The 22,639-nt window shown below is 38.5% G+C and overlaps 1 protein-coding gene across 1 annotated transcript in view; it reads left to right on the top strand.

The window, feature by feature from the left end:
* LOC100888615 overlaps nucleotides 1-22,639 on the top strand; it is a 40,011-nt gene that overhangs the window by 2,789 nt on the left and 14,583 nt on the right. Inside the window, exons 2-8 of the mRNA XM_030987456.1 lie at nucleotides 3,482-3,756; nucleotides 5,296-5,328; nucleotides 11,969-12,026; nucleotides 16,428-16,702; nucleotides 18,248-18,280; nucleotides 18,859-18,908; nucleotides 21,716-21,808. Coding sequence (XP_030843316.1) covers nucleotides 3,482-3,756; nucleotides 5,296-5,328; nucleotides 11,969-12,026; nucleotides 16,428-16,702; nucleotides 18,248-18,280; nucleotides 18,859-18,908; nucleotides 21,716-21,808 — 817 coding nt within the window. The remainder of the gene's footprint in view (nucleotides 1-3,481; nucleotides 3,757-5,295; nucleotides 5,329-11,968; nucleotides 12,027-16,427; nucleotides 16,703-18,247; nucleotides 18,281-18,858; nucleotides 18,909-21,715; nucleotides 21,809-22,639) is intronic.

The raw sequence follows: 22,639 nt of genomic DNA, 5'->3' as shown, positions 1-22,639 counted from the left end.
GGAATTAGAATTAAACCACGTTTGAATTCATTTCCCCAAAGGCCCCCCCCCCCCGATCTACACCTTGTTGGCGGGAAAATTGCAACTGATATCCCTTACCTTTCTTCAGTCTCTTTTTTTATTCTTTCCCTTTCTCTCTTTCCCTTTCCCTTATCTTCCTTCTGTCTCTCTTTTAGGTTTGCTGTGTGGGGGGGGGGGGGGGGGGTAAGGTTATTTTGACCGGTTCTAGGACAATTACCCCCTGGGCAATCACCCCCCGGAGAATTACCCCCCGAGGACAATAACCCCCTAAGGACAATTACCCCCCGGTAAATTACCCCCCGGAGAATTACCCCCGAGGACAATTACCCCCCAAGGACAATTACCCCCCGGAAAATTACCCCCCGGAAAATTACCCCCCGGAGAATTACCCCCCGAGGACAATAACCCCCTAAGGACAATTACCCCCCGGAAAATTACCCCCCGGAGAATTACCCCCTGAGGACAACTACCCCGAGGACAATTACCCCCCAAGGACAATTACCCCCGGAAAACTACCCTTGAGGAATTACCCCACGAGGACAATTACCCGCCCCCGAGGACAATTCCCCCCCCCCCCCCGGGGGGGGGGGGGGGACAATCAGGATTCAATAGCAAAAGACGATCTGACACGTTTAGAAATGCTGTGAAGGCTACGAGCCCATAAAATCCCGTGCATGAACCCACATTCGTTCAAATACTTGCGCGTGATCTTCCTCATTACATTTTTCTTTAACTATAATGTATGCAACAACACTGTGGTTGCTGTTTTCTACGAAGGATTTCTCTTGTGCAGCGTTATTTCAACTTTCTGTTCGACACGATGCCCTCTTAAGAAATGAAAAGTTTCGCCCAATCTTAAATTCTTCACAAACTATTTATTTTGCATCACTCTGGCACTCGTCAAGTGCTATGTACACACGTATGGGCACATTTGTTTCTTGATTTAGTGATCGAGCAAGAAAAACAAGGACAAGACATTTTCAAAATGGTAAAACATAATGTTGTGATCAACACACTAGCACAGATTTAAGGTATGCGGGCGCCTCACCGCCGAATGTACACGAATATAAAGTGAAATATTCGGTCATGACCTTGATACACGAATATGAGGATATTCGGGCCTCTCGTTGCCTATATTCATCATGTTTATAATTGTGATGAGTGTGGTAACAATGTAATGTCGAAATAAAAGATATATATCCGCAAAATATTGTCAGCGAGCGAGGAAGAAAGACATTTTATTATTTGTTTACATTTTATTTTCTCATGAAAATAAATACTCTACCCGTTTCTGATATTTGTTTTTCACAAAATCAACGTTTGCCAAAAAAAATTGTCATGTAACTAACATTCTCTTGCGGCACCCCAGTTGAAAAAACGCTGCTCTGGAATTACAAAATCATTGAGATGAATGTACCCAAGTGCGGATACTTATTTTCTTTTAATATGGCACCGTACATTTAACTTGAAGGCAATTTTTATTTCAAAATAAATTACAGTACAAGAAAACATATTTTAGTTCACCATGACAACAGAAATATATATATATATATATATATATATTACATTACATTTATAAACATGAAGAGAACCTTAATATTGGAATAGATCATGGATGAGGGCCCATTATACATACAAAGACAAATATACGATCAGCTGATTAGAAAAGTTACAGAGGATGCATAAATAATGATATCTTACATCCTAATTTCTTTGTTGGGCCATTTTGGGGGAGACTAGCTGTATTAACGCGTACTCATCTGCGCGCAATGTATTGTTAAATTTCTAAGAAATGTAAATTCCGTACTTTGCTTTGATACATGCGTCTTCTGGCAATTGAATTCGATTTGATACATGCGTCTTCTGGCAATTGAATTTGATTCAATACACGTGGCATATTAAGTCATACTTCACAAAGGTGGAATGGATACAGAGCGAGAGGGGTGGGTGAAATCTCCTCCTAGGAGGATACATGTACGTCAAGCAAAAAGATTTGGCAGATGGGTACGAGGGCTTTGAATGTGAGCTACGAATATAAATATAATTTATACACAACCCCTGTACGAAACAAATCTATTCCGTCATAAATAACTAAGAAAATGACAGTTCATGACATTTTCTCTAAATAGCAATTTGAAGAGGAGGTCGCATTATACGTCACAGTGTTACAAATTCCCTGGGTGTGATTGTCCTCGGGCCGCGGTAATGGTGTTTCGAGGGGGGGGGGTGATTGTCCTCGGGGGGTAGTTTTCCTCGGGTGGTAATTGTCCTCGGGGGTAGTTGTCCTCGGGGGGTAATTGTCATGGGGGTAGTTGTCCTCGGGGGTAATTGTCCTCGGGGGGGTAATTGTCCTCGGGGGTAGTTGTCCTCGGGGGGGGGGGGGGTAATTTTCCGGGGGTTAATTGTCCTTGGGGGGTAATTGTCCTCGGGGGGGTAATTCTCCGGGGGGTAATTTTCCGGGGGGTAATTGTCCTTGGGGGGTAATTGTCCTCGGGGGGTAATTCTCCGGGGGGTAAATTTCCAGGGGGTAATTGTCCTTGGGGGGTAGTTTTCCGGGGGGTAATTTTCCAGGGGGTGATTGCCCAGGGGGTAATTGTCCTGATACGATTTTGAACCCCCACCCCGCTCCACACATTATTGTTGGCGGGATTATTCGCAACTGATCTCCCCTTCTTTTCTCCCTTTTCTTTTCTTCTTCCTCTTTTTTGTTCCCTTTTAGCTCTCTTCTTTTCCTTTTCATTCCTTCTTTTTTTTTTTTTTAGCGGGGACGGGGTGGGGGGGGGGGGGAGCAAGGGCCTTTAACCCTACCCCCCCCCCCCCGATCCACAACTTGTTGGCGGGAAAATTGCAACTGATATCCCCCTTCTTTTCTTTTCTTTTTCCTTTTTTTCCCTTCCCTTTATCTCCTCTTTTCCTTTTTTCTTTCCCTTTCCTTCCTTCTCTTTTATTTTTTGATAGGGGGGGGGGGGGAGGCAACAGCCTGGCAGGCAAGTCCTCCCCCCCCCCCCGGATCTCCTTCTTCCCTCTTTTCATTTCTTCTTCCTCTTCTTTTTTCCCTTTTTCTCCTCTTTCCCTTTCCCTTCTTTTCCTTCTCTCTCTCTCCTTTTTTTTTGGGGGGGGGGGGAGGGGCAAGGCCCGCTCGCCCCCCTTGATCTGCGCCTGTGGTGATCACACTAGCCCCAAACATTGGATTTGCCCTGCTCCAGCTCATTGCTTGAATGATTTTGCGGTGAATCTCGTGCAAAGGCTTTGTTGTTTACAACCAGTTACAGTTAAATATGATGTTAGCACTTTGGTACTTCATTTGATGTGTTATTAAGTTCATTAATTTTGTTCAGACCAAATAAATGGTACGTGAAACAGTCATTTAAGGCAAGGCATATTATAACACCAATTAATCTTATTTTGCTCAGAAGGAAGTTTGACCTATCCTTTCTTTCTCATCAATTTTTTCCGTTAGTGCTTGGTGGAGCTCGGATTTAGAGAAAGAGTTGCTGTCTTTGATAAAAGACGTTTCTCCAAGACACTACTACGACTTGTGCAAGGCTCTAGATATCTCCGATAAACAAAGTGAAGTGATTTTAACACAAAACCTCTTACATGTGTCCAATTCACTATATGAAGTAATCTACAGCTGGAGAGTCAAGCAGAGGGATGGCACTAATTACAAGAGATTTCTAGCCGAAAAACTTAGAACTGTACATTTAGATGCATTGGCATCAAAACTAGTAGAAGGTGAGTTCGCTGCGCAATTTATTTAAAGTGACTCGGTAACATTGTTCAAGGTTGATGAAAAAATTGTGTAATTTGGGTATGAAATGGTACTTATTATATTCCTTGTACTGTACCTACCCTCTAACAGGCAAAACATCCTGAGAAAATTCTGAACCCACAAAGTTTTGTATGGTTTTCTTTGAAAGCGTTACTGTGCAACGCCCTCTAACAGTAACTAACAGTAAGTTCTGCCTGCCATTTTTGAATTTTCTCAACCTCTTTTCCGTATTGAAAATAAGACAAAAGACAGGCTTTTAAAGATCCTTCATCACTTAAATGTCTGGGATGTATACTAAGCCGATATATTGCTTTGTGACGATTTACATTCACCTAAAGTGTAATTAAATTGGAATAATATAGTTTGGAGAATTAAGGAATCGATCAGATCAGTTTTTCCCAATTGTTATCTTTAATAATGGTCCGTATTCACTCCAAATTTCAGATTATCTTTAATTGTACATCTAGCATTAAGCATTATTTTCTCCCATCTGAACAATGTTACCAAGTCCCTTTAACGCGACTGTTGTCCTTGAAATATGTGTAGACCTGTGTGACGCCTGGGGGAGGGGGATGGGGTCACTCCAAGTCAATAGTCATCCATGTATTTCAACAAGAATATCACTGGATCTAACATCGAATTTGCATGTGGACATGGGGGGAAGGATAAATAATGATGGGCATTTCCCTTCCCTCCTCAAATTCCTTCTTTACGTATGTACGTGTAGATTTGATTTTGACATGGCATATTTTACAAAATATTCTGATGTAATTACACTCTTATTCACTAAATTTTGTATTGGTAGAACTTTGAAAAGAAGTAAATAATTTAGCCACATTTATTTTCGAATTTCTTTAAGAAATAGATGTCTTAGACTTAGATTCCTTCTTATCTTCTCATTGTTGAAATTTGGCTTCATAAGCTGTAAACATCATTGTCTCGTAAGGTGAGCTATGCAGCGGGTAACATTTAACGAAAATCTGGATGATTTATTAGGTTTATCAAGGATTTTATCATTTTTTATAAAAATTTACCACGCGATAGTTCCTTTCTTAACTTAAAAATGCAGTTACTTTTTCCAGATTGGAACTCTTGTTTGTAGGGGATGGGAAGGGGGCATGTGCTCCCTGAAATAACGTAATGGTCCGTCATAAAAGGGGCACAAAAAAGCAACATTTTGTGAGGAAATGACTGCATGAACACAGTTATACAGCAATCAATTAGTGTAAAGGTGGAACCATGGGAGGGGGCAAAATTTACTCGTCTGACAAATTTGTTCGAGGCCTGCCACGTTCAGTAGTAGACTTTTATTTTACATTTGTGCCCCCAAATTGGGTATAAACAGGTACTCTCTTCTCCAAATTAAAACTTCTGAGCTTTTCATTTGCATTTTGAATTTGATCATATGTCCTGTAAATATTGATCAACATGGAAATGTTGAATTACATATCTATTTTAAAGAGCATTCAATTTAGATACAGTTGTCTCATTTTAACTTATAGGTGGATACTCGACAAAGGGAAGCCCAACTCAGTGTGAGTATACATGATTAAGTCCCGCCAATATTTACAGCGTGGAATGTTGTTATTTTTTGGAAACAGTATGAAACTAGGAGATCTAATGACAGCATTTATACTAGAATAAATTCAGATGTCAAGTCGAATATTAAAGAGCCAGGAGTGAAGCCAATATTTCCCAAAACTTCATAGCATACATGTGTATTAATAAAACCCTACATTAACAATTAACATATACATTTATAACGTTTCAAAATTTGTTCATGAAATTCAGATTGTTCAAAAACCTGTTTAAAAATTGGTTGAAATACTTGGGCGAACATAAATTTTGTTTACTTCGCATAAATGCTAGAAGTTTAAGCAAGAATTTTGATTCTCTGCAAACTTTGCTGCATGCTCTTAATAATTTTCCCCTTTCTATTATTTGTGTCACTGAAACTTGGCTTCATAACACTTCGCCTAATTTATTAAATTTGCAAAATTACACATTAATCAGACTAGATCGCAAAGGAATCAGAGAAGGGGGTGTCGCAATTGATGTCAATGAACATTTGCAATTTAAAATCCAAAAAGAAATATCATTAAAACAAAGTGAATCATTGTTTTTAGAAATCATTAATCCAAATAAAAATATAAATATAATCGTCGGTTTAATCTATAGGCCCCCTCATAGTGATACAAAATTATTTTTTGAAGATCTTGATAAATGACTTCACACTCTTACAGGGGAAGGTAAACACTTGTATTGAATGGGCGACTTAAACATTGACCTTTTTATCTAATAGTAGCTACCATGATACACTTCTTCATATTACTTATTCTCAAAGTTGTTTTCCACATATAAATAAACCGACCAGAATTGACGGTCATTCTTTTACCCTTATAGACAATATTTGTTCTAATATCTTTGATAAGAACATTACCAGTGGATTCATATATTCTGATATATCTGAACATTGGCAAATTGTTTAAATATGTAATAATGAAATTATAATGAAGAAGACAGCTAAACCAAACATGTACAGAAAAGAAACACCCTAAAATATTGAATCGTTCAAAAGTGATCTGGCAACAGAAGAATGGCTGGATGTCTTTAACGAATCAAATGCAGATAAAGCATACGAACTTTTTAATACGAAATTGCAGATATATTACGACAAACAGTTTCCTCTAGTGTCTGCGAACAAGAAAAATAAGCGTTGTAAAATGCCATGGATAACAAAAGCAATTCTACAGTCGATACTCTCGAGGAATAAACTGTATAAGGCTTATCTAACGAACTCAGCTATTCATAGCAAAACAAACAAAAAACAAACCGAAATAAATTAACTTAATCATTCGAAATTATCGTAAAATGTACTATTCCGACAAACTTAATAGAGTGAAATCAAATATGAAATCGACTTGGAGGATTATTAATGATTTGATGGGAAAAAAAAACCTAAAAAAACTGCCCAATGATAATTTTACATTAGATGATACCGTTATAAAGTCTGAAGATGTAACCTAATTTAGCAAATAACCTTAATACACCGAACGAAAATTTGACTTTATTTCTTCCTGAACCTTCAAATTCAACACTGTTTTTTAATCCCACTGATCCTAATGAAATAACTGAAATAACAAAAAAATCTAAAATTAAGTAAATCGCAGGGTCACAATAGAACTAGACATGTAATACTTGTTTGGAACAAGTATAGGTTGGCTGTTCCAACTAAAATTTGAGAGAAAATAGAGCAAAAATAAGCGAGATATTGCTTAAAAAGCAATGTCGTGTAGATTCATGATGTGAATGAAATTCACCTTCCTGAGGCATAACATGCAAATTAAGAAATTTCTGACATATGGCCTTCAATCGAAATTTTCACTATGATGACGTCATCAATATGAAAAACGGTACCAACTAAGATTGTAGAAAATTGTCTTAGCTACAACATATCAAAATTTGGAAGAAAATCGATCATTATTTACAGAAATACAATCAATTTTCCATAAAATTTGCTGACGTCATAATATGCAAATTCGTATTTTTAGTTCAAAAGCCATTATGATGACGTCAGAATATTTTTAATGGCCAAATGAGACATGAAATCATATCTCCGACTCATACTCTATCAAAATAGGAAAAAAATATTGGCGTCCAGTTGCATGCTAAAGAGCTATAATGGATTTTGTATGAGCATGTTTTTGCCCATATAGATAGATAGATAGATAGATAGATAATTTATTGGTCCATATTCAAAAACATAGAAAATTGGCCTCCACTGGCAGCACATAAACATAATACAAAGTAGTTACAAAATAATTGATATGTCACATAATGTACATAAATTCACACCAGATCATGACATTAACAAAAAGCATAAGTATAAATTACATAGTAATAGGGAAAACTTAAGAAAGAAGTCGACATTCAAAGATTGAGAAGTAAGAAAAAAGTCGTAAGGAGACTGAGGAGCAAAAATAGTAATAAGAGAGAGAGAGGGGAGAGGGGGAAAGAGACAGAGAGGGAGGGGAGAGATAGAGAGATAGAGAGATAGAGGGAGAGAGAGAGAAAGATAGGAACGAAAGGTGGACGTAAGGAGAGAAGAGGGTATAAATAGAGGGAGGGGAAAGAAAAGGAAAGGAAGGGGGACGAGTTATACACGACACATGTAACTGTCTATCTGAGAGGTAATAGACCAGTTTCGCAGTGTATCCACGTTGAATGCGCAGGTCCCCACGAAGTGCGCGGACACGATTGACTCCTCCCACCCGCCAGGAACAATCGTATTCCAACAGGCAGAATGCGAGTTGCACACGAAAGACGCTACCAGGCTGGCAATACATTAGAGCTCGCCCAACCTAGCAACAACCAACGTACGCAACTCACACCCCGCCCACCAAAGCACAACCACTCCCAACGGTGAATGGAGCCACCCGCATCCAGGCACCCCGACAAAGACCCACGCACCCAACCCGAACCCACTGCGAAACTGGTCCATTATGTTGCACATTTTAAAAAACCGGCTTTATGGTACTAATTATGCGTAAAAACAGAGCAGAGGCAAGATTGAACGGTGGGTCAATTGGCAGGTGTTAGAGTTACAAGGAAAATATAAATATATAACTGGCTAACTGGCTGGCAAGAGACTTTCAAAAGGGTCATCGCTTGACATTAGCATTGAACATATGAATGACATTCGGTACAAAGGATTGTCTGTAACGACAGCGGTTGCTCCTCGGTACGCGTAGGCGAATACCTGAGCGATTGAATCCAAGAAAATGATGTAATGGATGTGATGGGTCATTCATTATTGTGTGAACTTTAAGTAACATACGTTTTTCATACACAGTACTGATAGGGGGAAGATCTGAATAAATTAACCGCTGGGCAATTTTCCTGGGTCTATCTAACTTTCTCCGATTTTGTTTTGAAAGATTACCAAAAGTGCACAAAAAATTGAATGTCAGGATACTCTGTATAAGAGATTGGTAGAAGAGAACTAGAATCCTATTATCCACATGAAATTCCTTTAGTTTCCTTAGAAAGTATAACCTTTGACTCGCCTTGCCTGCTACGATTTGGGTGTTCCTATTCCAGTAAAGTTTATTATCAACAGTTGTTCCCAAGTACTTATATTCAGAAACTCGCTCAATGCTTTGATCATGGATAACCAACGAGTCAAGAGGCTGAGAGGAACGACGAAAGTCAAATACCATTTCCTTGGTCTTTTTTACGTTAAGAACTAGATGGTGCCGATCGCACCAGTTTACAAATTGATCAACTTCTCTAACATATGAGCTGGAATCTCCTTGAAGGAAACCAGTTATCACAGTGTCGTCTGCGTACTTAATTATTGAACAATTATTATTGGTGATGGTATAGTCACTAATATAGAGCGAGAAGAGAATTGGTGAAATTACACAGCCTTGAGGAGCACCTAGATTCAGACATTTGATGATAGAGTTCAGATTATTACACTTAACCCATTGTGGTCTGTCTACAAGGAAATTATGGATAATCCTAACTAGACATGGTTTGACATTCATATTAAGTAGCTTATCTATCAGTATGTAAGGAACAATCGTATTAAAGGCACTTGAGAAATCTATGAACACAGACCTAGCGTAAGACCTAGGAGTATCCAAATGTTGATACAGACCCTGTAAAAAAAAAAAACAATATATGCTATGTATTACATAAGCTCGCGCGCACAGACATTTATGTTAAACGAATGCTCATTCCGTTATTAATAGTCATAAAGAGATAAACATGGTATCAATTTGTTTGTAAAAAAATGTGGTATATCATGAAAGAAAAAAATGGCGATTCTTTGTTGTGTAATGGTGTTATGCGCGAAAACGCGCGCATGCGCGTGTGCGCGATTTTTTTTTGTAAAATGCTTAAAATTGCCTGAAAAGTATGCAGAATGAATTTGAGACGATTTAGAGCATTTTAAAATTTTGCGCGCGTCTTTTGACCTTAACATGACCAGATGGATATTGAGGGATATTGACCTTAATCATGATAAATATGAATGAGAAATGACTTTTGGTTATGAAGATATAATCATGAGTTGATTTTCAGAAAAATTCACAAAATGGCGCCTAGATGACGTCATCAGTCAAGGTCAAGGTTGAAAATTTTTCTCTGCTTTGTCCATATGCCTATACATATGTGTGCCAAATTTCAAGGCATTTGATCGAGCCATTTCAAAGTTATCTTGCTCACAAAAAAGTGGGTGGAATTAAGAAAAATAAATAACAAAGAAATAAATAAAGGCGATTTAAAGAAAATTATGAGGTGGTCTGTATGATATACAGCCCACTTGATTAGTGCTTTCCTTCTTAAATGTGTCATACACTTCATCGCTTGTCCTTTAACTCGCATTTTTAGTCTACCAATTAATACCGAGAAATGTCCCGAGTCCTTGAAAATTGCTAAGGTAAATCCTGTTTTTAAAAGAGACAATCCTCACGAAATTAGTAATTACAGGTCTTTTTCCATTCTTCCCAGCATATCCAAAATCTTAGAAAAAACTATTTACGATAGGCTTTATAAGTTTTTAGATACTTTTCATTGCCTAAATCTAAATCAATATAGTTTTAGAAAAGGACATTCAACTAACCAAGCTTTGGTACAATTATATGATAAAATAACGAATGCTATGGCCAATAAAGAACATGTAACAGGGGTACTTATGGATTTATCGAAAGCCTTTTATACACTGGACCACTAAATTTGACTGGAAAAACTTTACTGTTATGGAATTCATGAAGTTGCAATTTCATGGTTTGAGAGCTATTTATCTAACAGAAAACAGTATATAATGTATAATGATGTTTTGTCTAGTTTCCTGCCTACCAAATATGCAGTTCCTCAAGGATCAATTTTTGGGCCTTTTGCTTTTTCTATTATATATTAATGATTCAACCAATACAACACCTTAATTATAATTCGTCCTATTTGCTGATGACACAAACATCTGCTGTTCACATCCTAATTTAAACAATTTAATAAATACAATTAATAATGAGTTACCAACATTATCTCTGTGGTTTTAATGCAATAAGTTATCCCTTAATATAAATAAAACAAATTTCATGTATCTCAAGCACGCAAATTCTCATGTCATTGACTTTCCTTACAACATAAATATAGATAATGTCCCACTCGATAAACTGAGAACATTAACATTTTTCGGTGTCATTATCGATGAAAATTTAAATTGGAATGAACACATTATTCATATCATTACTTCTATTTCTAGGGATATTGGTTTATTATATAAAATGACTAAATTAATCCCATGTTATATGCTTGTTATGCTTTATAATTCATTGATATTACCGATATAACAAATTGCTATTTAGTATTGGCCACCAGCGCCAAAACCAAAATCAACTCTATTTATTTATTGCAATAGAAAGCCCTTTGTATATGCACTGGTTTATGATATTTATCTCACACAAGTCCAATATTTTATAAACTGAAAACCCTAACAGTATTCGACATAAATTCGCTACAAAGTTTACTGATCATGTTTAAGTATTTAAATAAAATGCTACCTCTTTCATTTCAAAACTTGTACACAATGAATAAAGCTATTCACTCTTACCCTACCCGTAATTCCTCAAATTTTCATCTAGTAAACCCGAAATTACTAATTGCTCGTAGCTCCATAAGACACCATGGTCCTGACCTATGGAACTCTCTCCTAGAATAAGGAGTTAAAACAACAATTTATATATATATATATATATATATATATATATATATATATATTTGCTTATTAATTATTCATTGTCAGAAAAATGCTTATTGTACTTTGTACTGTTATTGTTATCGAAAAACTGTATACTTACATGAATGCAGAAGAAAATTAAATCAAATCAAATCAAATAGCTTAATAGCTATGCCTACAGTTAGGATAGAGACATGGTTGACATGCTTAATTTGTCTCTGGTCATAATATGTTGAGTGTATACATGTGTGCATGTGCATATTTGTTATTGAAAGGTGTTGCAATATGTCTATCACTGTACAGATGCAATGAAGGGGCCATGATAATTAAAACTCTCTTTATGATGTTTTATGTCATGATATTCTTTCTTGTTTTGATTGATTTATTGAATCAAACTTTAACCAATCATGTTTGTTCTTTACATTATGCAGCTTTAGTTGCTGATGAGGTGCATGGTGTAAACAAGCTCACACAAGAAGAGGTTATTAGGTACGGTAAACAGTTTTCATGACATTCTATTGTACGGTGATGTGTAAAGGCCCGGTCACACAGAGGGGACGCATGGGGGACGCACGGCCAGCGCATTGGAAATTTGCAATTTGGGCAAGTGTCATCATTCGTTACTCGTTCGTCGAGTGCGCTGGACCAACGCTGGACCAGCGCTATGCATTCGTCGTCATTCGCTGTGTGCGTCTGTTTTTTTTTAGCATGCTCAAAAGTGTGCGCGGAGTTCGACGCATGAATGTACACGCCAAAGGCACGCGAGACATGCGTGGAGCGCGCTAGACCAGCGCCAGACATACGCAGAGCACACGCCCTGTATACGCACAGCGCGCTAGCTACACGCTGTGCATTTTTGTCAGCTCGCTAGTTTTTCCAAAATCATGACAAAAGTTAGGCACATGGCCTTTTCCGATTTCCAATGCGCGGGCCGTGCGTCGTAGAACGCGGTACATGCGTGGACCATTCGTCCAGCGCGCTAGCAACACGCTGCGCATTCGTGGAAGTTGTTATCATGTGCGCTCTGTGTACGGTCTGTATGCGTACTGTATGCGCCCTGTATGCACTCCGCGCGCTAGCAACACGCTATGCAATTGGTGTCAGCTCGCTGTAGTTTCGACAAAAGCGTGTTGCTAGCACGCTGGACGAATGGTCCACGCATGCACCGCGTTCTACGACGCACGGCCCGCGCATTGGAAATCGGAAAAGGCCGTGTGCCTAACTTTTGTCATGATTTTGGAAAAGCTAGCGAGCTGACAAAAAATGCACAGCGTGTAGCTAGCGCGCTGTGCGTATACAGGGCGTGTGCTCCGCGTATGTCTGGCGCTGGTCTAGCGCGCTCCACGCATGTCTGCCGGGCCTTTGGCGTGTACATTCATGCGTCGAGCTTCGCGAATGCATAGCGCTGGTCCAGCGTTGGTCCAGCACGCTCGACGAACGAGTAACGAATGATGACGCACTGGCCCAAATTGCCAATTTCCAATGCGCTGGCCGTGCGTTCCCCATGCTTCCCCTCTGTGTGACCGGGCCTTTAGGAAGGCGAAACATGAACGTAAGGTGATCCTCTGCCTATTTTAAATGATAATTGAAACTTTATATGATGTACTTCATATCATTTGTTTCTTCCTCAAATTCTTTTTTGTTCTGTTGTTCGATAATAGCTATTCAACTAGACCAATAGCAAAGACATCAAATATTAAAGCCATGGACGGCCCTACCACATACTAACCGAAATGATATATGTTGCATTGAAGTGAAAATGAGGCATATACTTTGGTATCACATCACCAAAATGATTACATAAACATATATCATAAGACAATAATTAAAAGCAATCTGTCAGACCGATTAGATTCACTAGATCTATTTAATATGAACTCCTTTATAGAGTACCAAAGTGTGATGTCATTTACTGGCCCCGTTGCCTATGTTGCTGGTTCCAAACGATTTTGGACTAAACAATGGTGTGGTGATCTAGGCGCGGATCCTGGATTTCTTGGGGGGGGGGAGGCCCAAATTTGAAATTATGCGAGCTAAATATTGGTACGTAATGGTAACCGCGAAGCGCGAAAGCTTCGACATTTCAATAAATTATTAAAGAAAGAAGGCGATTCGTTGTACCGTTCCCCAAAATAATCCTCGTCTGAATTATGTTTTCCCCTACCCCCCCCTCCTGCGCAAGCTTTTACGTCTCATTAAATCATTAAAGAAAGAAGACGATTCGTTGTGTCGTTATCGACTCTTAAATTCGTCTAACTTCAGTTTCCCCCCTCCCGCGCGAAGCGCGGAAGCTTTTACATTTCATTAAATCATCAGAGACAGAAGACGATCTGTTGTACCGTTCTCGACTCTTAATCCTTGTCTAAATTCAGTTCCCTCCCCTCCCACGCGAAGCGCGGAAGCTTCGACATTTCATTACATTATTAGCGAAAGAAGACGATTCGTTGTACCGTCATGACTTTTAATCCTCGTCTAAATTCAGTTTCCCCCTCCCGCGCGGAGCTTTTACGTTTCATTAAATCATTAGAGAAAGAAGACGATTCGTTGTACCGCTATGACTTTTAATCCTCGTCTAAATTCAGTTCCCCCTCCCCTCCCATGCGAAGCGCAGAAGCTTCGACGTTTCATTAAATTATTAGAGAAAGAAGACGATTCGTTGTACCGCTCTCGAAAATAATCCTCGTCTGAATTTATTTTCCCCCTCCCGCGCAAAACGCGGAAGCTTTTACGTTTCAATAAATCATTAGCGAAAGAAGACGATTCGTTGTACCGTTATGAATTTTAATCCTCGTCTAAATTCAGTTCCCCCCCCCCTCCTACGCGAAGCGCGGAAGCTTTTACGTTTCATTAAATCATTAGAGAAAGAAGACGATTCGTTGTACCGTTCTCGACTCTTAATCCTTGTCTGAATTAAGTTCCATCCCCCCCACCTTCCTGCCCGAAGCGCGGAAGCTTTGACGTTTTATTAAATTATTAGAGAAGAAGACGATTCGTTGTACACTTCTCGACTCTTAATTCTGTCTGAATTTCAAAAATGTTCTTTGTCTACTCCCTTTTCTTCCTACGTCCTCTTCCTTTTCACTCCTCATTTTTCAGGGGTTTAAGGCAATAATTTACGGTCAGATTAGCATTCAGGGGTCCGCCTTAGGGCCCTAGGTGGGGTCCAGGGGGCAGAGCCCCGGAAGCACAGGGGTTTTAGGCATTTAATTATGGTCAGATGACCATTATTTTGATACCTAATTGTGACACTGGCAGGTCACTAATTGGCGTGGGGTTCAGGGGGCGGAGCCCCCGGAAGCTCAAGGGTTTTAGGCACTCAATTACGTCTAGATGAGTATCAAGGGGCCCGCTTTAGGGCTCTTGGTTGGGTCCAGGGGGCAGAGCCCCGGAAGCTCAGGGGTTTTAGGCGTTTAATTATGGTCAGAGGTGCATTTTTTGATACCTTACTATTTTGTGACACTGGCAGGGCAATATTTGGAATGGGGTCCAGGGGGTAGAGCCCCCAGAAATCAGGGGTTTTAGGCATTAAATTACCGTCAGCTGAGCATCTAAGGGCCCGCCTTAGGGCCCTAGGTGGATTCCAGGGGGCAGAGCCCTCGGGGTTTTAGGCATGGTCAGATGAGCATATTTTGATACCTCATTATAATGTGACACTGGCAGTTAACTATTTTTTCTTTCTTGCTCTCTTTCTTTCTATTTCTCTTTAATATATTTTTCAAAAAAAGTGTTGGGGGGGGGGGGCCCTCGAGGATTCCGATCCCTGCCGTTCCGCGGGCCCTGACATGTAGGCATCTCAAGAAGCATTTTCTTGCCTGGCTGTAAATTTAGGAATTTGTCATTTTCCAACAAACGCATAAAAAAGTATAATTTACTTAAAAGTGAGGAAAAATCTCGGAAAATTATGTCATTTCAGCACTATTTGTAAACCATCGTTATGGAATTAGAATTAAACCACGTTTGAATTCATTTCCCCAAAGCCCCCCCCCCCCCCCTGATCTACACCTTGTTGGCGGGAAAATTGCAACTGATATCCCTTACCTTTCTTCATTCTCTTTTTTTCTTCTTTCCCTTTCTCTCTTTCCCTTTCCCTTACCTTTCTTCATTCTCTTTTTTCTTCTTCCTCTTTCTCTCTTTCCCTTTCCCTTCCCTTCCTTCTCTCTCTCTTTTAGGTTTGCTGGGGGGGGGGGGGGGGGGGAGGGCAAGGTCATTTTGACCCCCACCCCGCTCAACACTTTATTGTTGGCGGGATTATTCGCAACTGATCTCCCCTTCTTTTCTCCCTTTTCTTTTCTTCTTCTTCTTTTTTCCTTCCCTTTATCTCCTCTTTTCCTTTTTTTCTTTCCTTTTCCTTCCTTCTCTTTTATTTTTTGATTGGGGGGGGGGGGGGAGGCAACAGCCTGGCAGGCAAGTCCTCCCCCGGATCTCCTTCTTCCCTCTTTTCTTTTCTTCTTCCTCTTCTTTTTCCCTTTTTCTCCTCTTTCCCTTTCCCTTCTTTTCCTTCTCTCTCTCTCCTTTTTTTTTTGGCGGGGGGGGGGGGGGGGGGCAAGGCCCGCTCGCCCCCCTGGATCCGCGCCTGTGGTGATCACACTAGCCCCAAACATTGGATTTGCCCTGCTCCAGCTCATTGCTTGAATGATTTTGCGGTGAATCCCGTGCAAAGGCTTTGTTGTTTACAACCAGTTACTTGGACGACGACCAAATATGATGTTAGCACTTTGGTGCTTCATTTGATGTGTTATTAAGTTCATTAATTTTCTTCAGACCAAACAAATGGTACGTGAAAGTTTGAAACAATCATTTAAGGCAAGGCATATTATAACACCAATTAATCTTATTTTGCCTAGAAGGAAGTTTGACCTATCCTTTCTTTCTCATCAATTTTTCCATTAGGGCTTGGTGGAGCTCGGATTTAGAGAAAGAGTTGCTGTCTTTGGTAAAAGACGTTTCTCCAAGACACTACTACGACTTGTGCAAGGCTCTAGATATCTCCGATAAACAAAGTGAAGTGATTTTAACACAAAACCTCTTACATGTGTCCGATTCACTATATGAAGTAATCCACAGCTGGAGAGTCAAGCAGAGGGATGGCACTTATTACAAGAGATTTCTAGCCGAAAAACTCAGAACTGTACATTTAGATGCATTGGCATCAAAACTAGTAGAAGGTGAGTTCGCTGCGCAATTTATTTGAAGTGACTCAGTAACATTGTTCAAGGTTGATGAAAAAATTGTGTAATTTGGGTATGAAATGGTACTTATTATATTCCTTGTACTGTACCTACCCTCTAACAGGCAAAACATCCTGAGAAAATTCTGAACCCACAAAGTTTTGTATGGTTTTCTTTGAAAGCGTTACTGTGCAACGCCCTCTAACAGTAACTAACAGTAAGTTCTGCCTGCCATTTTTGAATTTTCTCAACCTCTTTTCCGTATTGAAAATAAGACATAAGACAGGCTTTTAAAGATCCTTCATCACTTAAATGTCTAGAATGTATACTTAGCCGATATATTGCGTTGTGACGATTTACATTCACCTAAAGTGTAATTAAATTGGAATAATATAGTTTGGAGAATTAAGGAATCGATCAGATCAGTTTTTCCCAATTGTTATCTTTAATAATGGTCAGTATTCACTCCAAATTTCAGATTATCTTTAATTGTACATCTAGCATTAAGCATTATTTTCTCCCATCTGAACAATGTTACCAAGTCCCTTTAACGCGACTGTCTGTCCTTGAAATATGTGTAGACCTATGTGACGCCTGGGGGAGGGGGATGGGGTCACTCCAAGTCAATAGTCATCCATGTATTTCAACAAGAATATCACTGGATCTAACATCGAATTTGCATGTGGACATGGGGGGAAGGAGAAATAATGATGGGCATTTCCCTTCCCTCCTCAAATCCCTTCTTTACGTATGTACGTGTAGATTTGATTTTGACATGGCATATTTTACAAAATATTCTGATGTAATTAGTTGCACTCATATTCACTAAATTTTGTGTTGGTAGAACTTTGAAAAGAAGTAAATAATTTAGCCACATTTATTTTTGAATTTCTTTAAGAAATAGATGTCTTAGACTTAGATTCCTTCTTATCTTCTCATTGTTGAAATTTGGCTTCATAAGCTGTAAACATCATTGTCTCGTAAGGTGAGCTATGCAGCGGGTAACATTTAACGAAAATCTGGATGATTTATTAGGTTTATCAAGGATTTTATCATTTTTTATAAAATTTACCACGCGATAGTTCCTTTCTTAACTTAAAAATGCAGTTACTTTTTCCAGATTGGAACTCTTGTTTGTAGGGGATGGGAAGGGGGCATGTGCTCCCTGAAATAACGTAATGGTCCGTCATAAAAGGGGCACAAAAAAGCAACATTTTGTGAGGAAATGACTGCATGAACACAGTTATACAGCAATCAATTAGTGTAAAGGTGGAACCATGGGAGGGGGCAAAATTTACTCGTCTGACAAATTGTTCGAGGCCTGCCACGTTCAGTAGTAGATTTTTATTTTACATTTGTGCCCCCAAATTGGGTATAAACATGTACTTGATCTCCTTTAAATTAAAACTTCTGAGCTGTTCATTTGCATTTTTTAATTTGATCACATGTCCTGTAAATATTGATCAACATGAAAATGTTAAATTACATATTTATTTTAAAGAGCATTCAATTTAGATACAGTTGTCTCGTTTTAACTTATAGGTGGATACTCGACAAAGGGAAGCCCAACTCAGTGTGAGTATACATGATTAAGTCCCGCAAATATTTACAGCGTGGAATGTTGTTATTTTTTGGAAACAGCATGAAACTAGGAGATCTAATGACAGCATTTATACTAGAATAAATTCAGATGTCAAGTCGAATATTAAAGAGCCAGGAGTGAGGCCAATATTTCCCAAAACTTCAAAGCATACATGTGTATTACTATAACCCTACGTTGACAATTAACATATAAAACGATTCAAAAATTCTTCATGAAATTCAGATTGTTCACAATACTAGTTGAAATACTTGGGGTAGGTAAGGTGTGAATAGCTTGATAAACTAGACCTACAGTTAGGATAGAGACATAGTTGACAAGCTTAATTTGTCTCTGGTCATAATATGTTGAGTGGTGTGCATGTTCATTCGTGCCACTCATACTCATAAGTGTTGCAATACATGTATGTCTACCATCGTAAAGATGAAATGTAGGGGCTATGGGAATAAAAGGACTCTCTTTATGATGTTTTATGTCATGCTATTCTTTCTTGTTTTGACTGTTTTATTGGATCAACCTTTCACCATACCCGTTTCTTCTTTACATTATGCAGCTTCAGTTGCAGATGAGGTGCACCCTGTAAACAAGCTCACACAAGAAGAGGTGAAGTATAAAATCAAGACTGATCCACTCGACTTTGATTGTGTAAAGGAGTTTGTAAACATTTACACAAATTTAAGATTAAAACAGCTAAAGTATGATAAACTTTTTACAAAGCAAATAAATGGTGAATTTCCGAAACGTCTTGTGGTAGAAGGTGAAGGAGGCGCGGGTAAAACGACGTTTTGCTCAAAGATTGCTTGGGACTGAGCAAATGGTTACAAGGCATATGAACATTTTGACTGGGTTCCTAATGCAAGATATTCAAATTGCTAAACTGTTGGTAAAATTGCAAAGACATATCTATCAGATGTTAATACGGTTAAACCACGTCAGATCGATGACTACATGTACATATTATCCGACCTGTATATTTGATGGGTTAAATGAAAATAGCAGGGATATCGTCATCGACGAATCTTACTTTGGAAAAAGCATACAATCAGAGAAATTCGAAAAAATGTATTCTCCTAAACTCATCACGACCCTCGAAAGCAAACCCGATCAAATCGCCACAAAGACTTCGTAAAATAAACATCTTCATCAGCGTGGAAGGGTTAAGTCCAGGAAATGCATCATCTTACATAAATAAATACTCTGTGGATGACAAAATGGCAGGAGCAGATTTAAAAAAGTTTATGGAAGATAGCGATGTGATTAAAATGAACATGGCCTCTTTCCCTATCTACGTAGCAATTCCTCTGCATCTTGTGGCGGGAATCTACAAAAGAGATCGAGGCTGGAAGTAATTCGTAAATTTTAAACATTTTCACAGTTGTTCCATCACATGGTCACATTTCCTAAAGAGCATTAAATATCAAAAAGTTGCTTCGCCCTTTGTTCAGAACTTCTTACCATTGCTACCAAAAGCTTGATACTCTCTAAATTTGAAAGTCTTATTTTTAAATGTTAAAGTCTTACTTTTAAATCTAACAGAGACTGATATTAGTGACGAACCCTTTGGGATTTAAAATAAGTCTAAGCTAAGACTTGAAATTTTAAGTCCCTGAAAAGGTTTAAAATTTAAGTCAATTGGATTTATATTTCAAGTCTTTTAATATTTATTTTAAACCTTTCTTGGATTCATTTCAAAAATAAATCTAAGCTAAGACTTAAAATTTTAAGTCCCTGAAAGATTTAAAGTTTAAGTCAATTGTATTTATATTTCAAGTCTTTTAGATTTACTGGTCTAGCTAAGCCATTAGAACCATTTGGTAAAACTTCCAACCAATTGAACGGCAACATTTTAAGTCTCAAAATGGATTTAAAATTTAAGTCCTAGAAATTAAGAGAGTATATTTCTTATAAAAATGGGTCAAATTGCCTTTTCTGGAAAAGTCCGGTGTGTAAAGTCAATACGGGTCGACCTTTTTCTTTTGTTATACGAGCCTTTTTCAGCCCCCCCCCCCCTTTTTCAGCAAAAGTCCGGTGTGTAAAGTCAATACGGGTCGGCCTTTTTCTTTTGTTACGAAAAGGACATTTTGGTAACACGCATGGGGTCCGTCCGTTCTCGGAGTGGGGGGGGGGGGGGGGCTCGAGCCCCGAGCCACGACGTTCTGCAGGCCCTGACATGAAGGCTTCTTAATAACCTTATTTTTTTCGCCCGACTGTTAATTTGGAAAGTTGTAATTTTTTCCAACAAACGCATAAAAAGGTACGATTTTAGTACAAACAAAATTGAGAACCCCCCCCCCCCCCCCCGGAAAATCATGTCATTTCAGCAACATTTGTAAATCACTGGTATCAAATTAAAAATACCCCCACCCCATCAGTACGCCAGTGTTCAGGGGCTTATGTCTTCTCACCTCTATAATACAAAACTCACGCGCTTTCCCATCCTCTCACAATATTTCCACGATATGCGCGTATCGCTAGTATAAAAACCTCCATTTATAAATATAGGGGCATGCGGAGTGTATGGGAAATTTAATTCCTGTTAACTTTCCTTTTCTTTGAAGGGAATGTAATTTGTATATGATTCAATCCAGGTTTTATTATTGTTATGTTCTTTTTGGTTAAAAAATAAAAACCATCTTTACTCCTTTACTGCTTTTTTTTAAGGGGAGGATTGGGGAGCGCCCCCCCCCCCCCCACTTCCGTCGCCTATGTCTGCAAGCACAGGTTCTTATTTGACTCTACCACAATTTCTTAAGCCTTGAGCGCAGAGCCTGGATCTGTCAGTTTCTGGAATGATTGAATTGAACAGAAATAAATTCTGCAATTTACATGTGTTATTCTTTAAATGACTAATTAATTTCAAAAGTCACAGGATCCAAGAAATAAGGTGTTTGCATGGTGATTAGAAATTTGGAAAGAAAAAAGGCCTCGACAAAGAAAATGCTTTGATACTGTTCTTTCAATCAAACATGTGTTACACTGCATGTTTTCCACATGCTCTAGACAGAAACTCATCATGACAATTAGGTGGAAAAGACGTGACAAACGGGGGAACTAAATCACTCTTTTAAAATTAAAAATGTAACATCTTCTGTTCTGTATTACATTTTGTGAAAGTGCTAAAGACAAAAACGGAAATTCTGAGATTGTATGTTTTTATGATAAGAAATCATGGAGATATATTAAAGTTATAATTTTGAAGCATATTTTCAACTGTGTACTCTTTTTGATACTCACATTATAGGTCATGTGATTCAAATACAACAAATACGGTACAGCTGTTGAACAATGAAGAGACTCCGCGACCAAAAATTGTTACGACTTTGTATATGTATGTGAGATTTTGCTTTAAGGTTATTTCCATATAATGAAATTCATATTCCTCGCCGGTATGTTTTGTTATATTTTTCCAGAGCCTACTGTTCGAAGAGGCCTTGATGAACCGTAAAGAAAGCCCAACGAAAGAAAGTGAGAAGCCTGTCGAATCAGTAGATGATGATGAAAGGGTAAATAATGTTGACGACGAAGATAATGATGATGATTTGATGATGATGGTGTTGCTACCAGCTTAATACTACTATTACTAATATTACTACAACTACTACTACTACTGCTACTACTACTACTGCTACTACTACTACTACTGCTGCTGATGCTGTTGCTACTCCTCCCACTTCTACTACTATTACTACTACTACTACTACTACTACTACTACTACTACTACTACTACTAATGATTCAACTACTCCTACTTGTAATACTACTATTACTACTACTACTACTATACTATTACTATGACTACTACTACTATAACTAATACTTCTACTTCTACTACTACTTCTACTTCTTCTACTACAAATACTTCTACGAATACTCCTATTTCTATACTACTACTACTACTACTATTACTAATACTACTACTACAACTGATACTACTACCACTTCTACTATTAATACTATTCCTTTTACGGATACTACTACTACTACTACTGCTACTACTACTATAACTACTACTGATACTTCTACTACTACTTCTACTTCTACTTCTACGAATACTCCTACTTCTACTACTGATTCTACTGCTACTACTACTGATGCTACTACTTTTTCTACTATTGATACTACTCCTTTCACTGATACTATTAATACTACTACTACTACTACTACTATAACTACTATTGATTCTACTGCTTCTACTACGGATGCTACTACTTCTACTATTAATACTACTACTATTACTGTATAGTATTAATGACTGCTTTGAGAGAAATAGTTGTTTTTATACGCTCAAGGGAAGGTTAGAATTGTGCTATTGACCGAGGCGTGCCGAGGGCAAT

This window comes from Strongylocentrotus purpuratus, unplaced genomic scaffold (assembly GCF_000002235.5).
Source record: "Strongylocentrotus purpuratus isolate Spur 01 unplaced genomic scaffold, Spur_5.0 spur5_scaffold_16, whole genome shotgun sequence".
NCBI classification, from domain to species: domain Eukaryota; kingdom Metazoa; phylum Echinodermata; class Echinoidea; order Camarodonta; family Strongylocentrotidae; genus Strongylocentrotus; species Strongylocentrotus purpuratus.
Note: the sequence above shows the minus strand (reverse complement) of the source record. Positions and strands in the feature narration are given on the sequence as shown.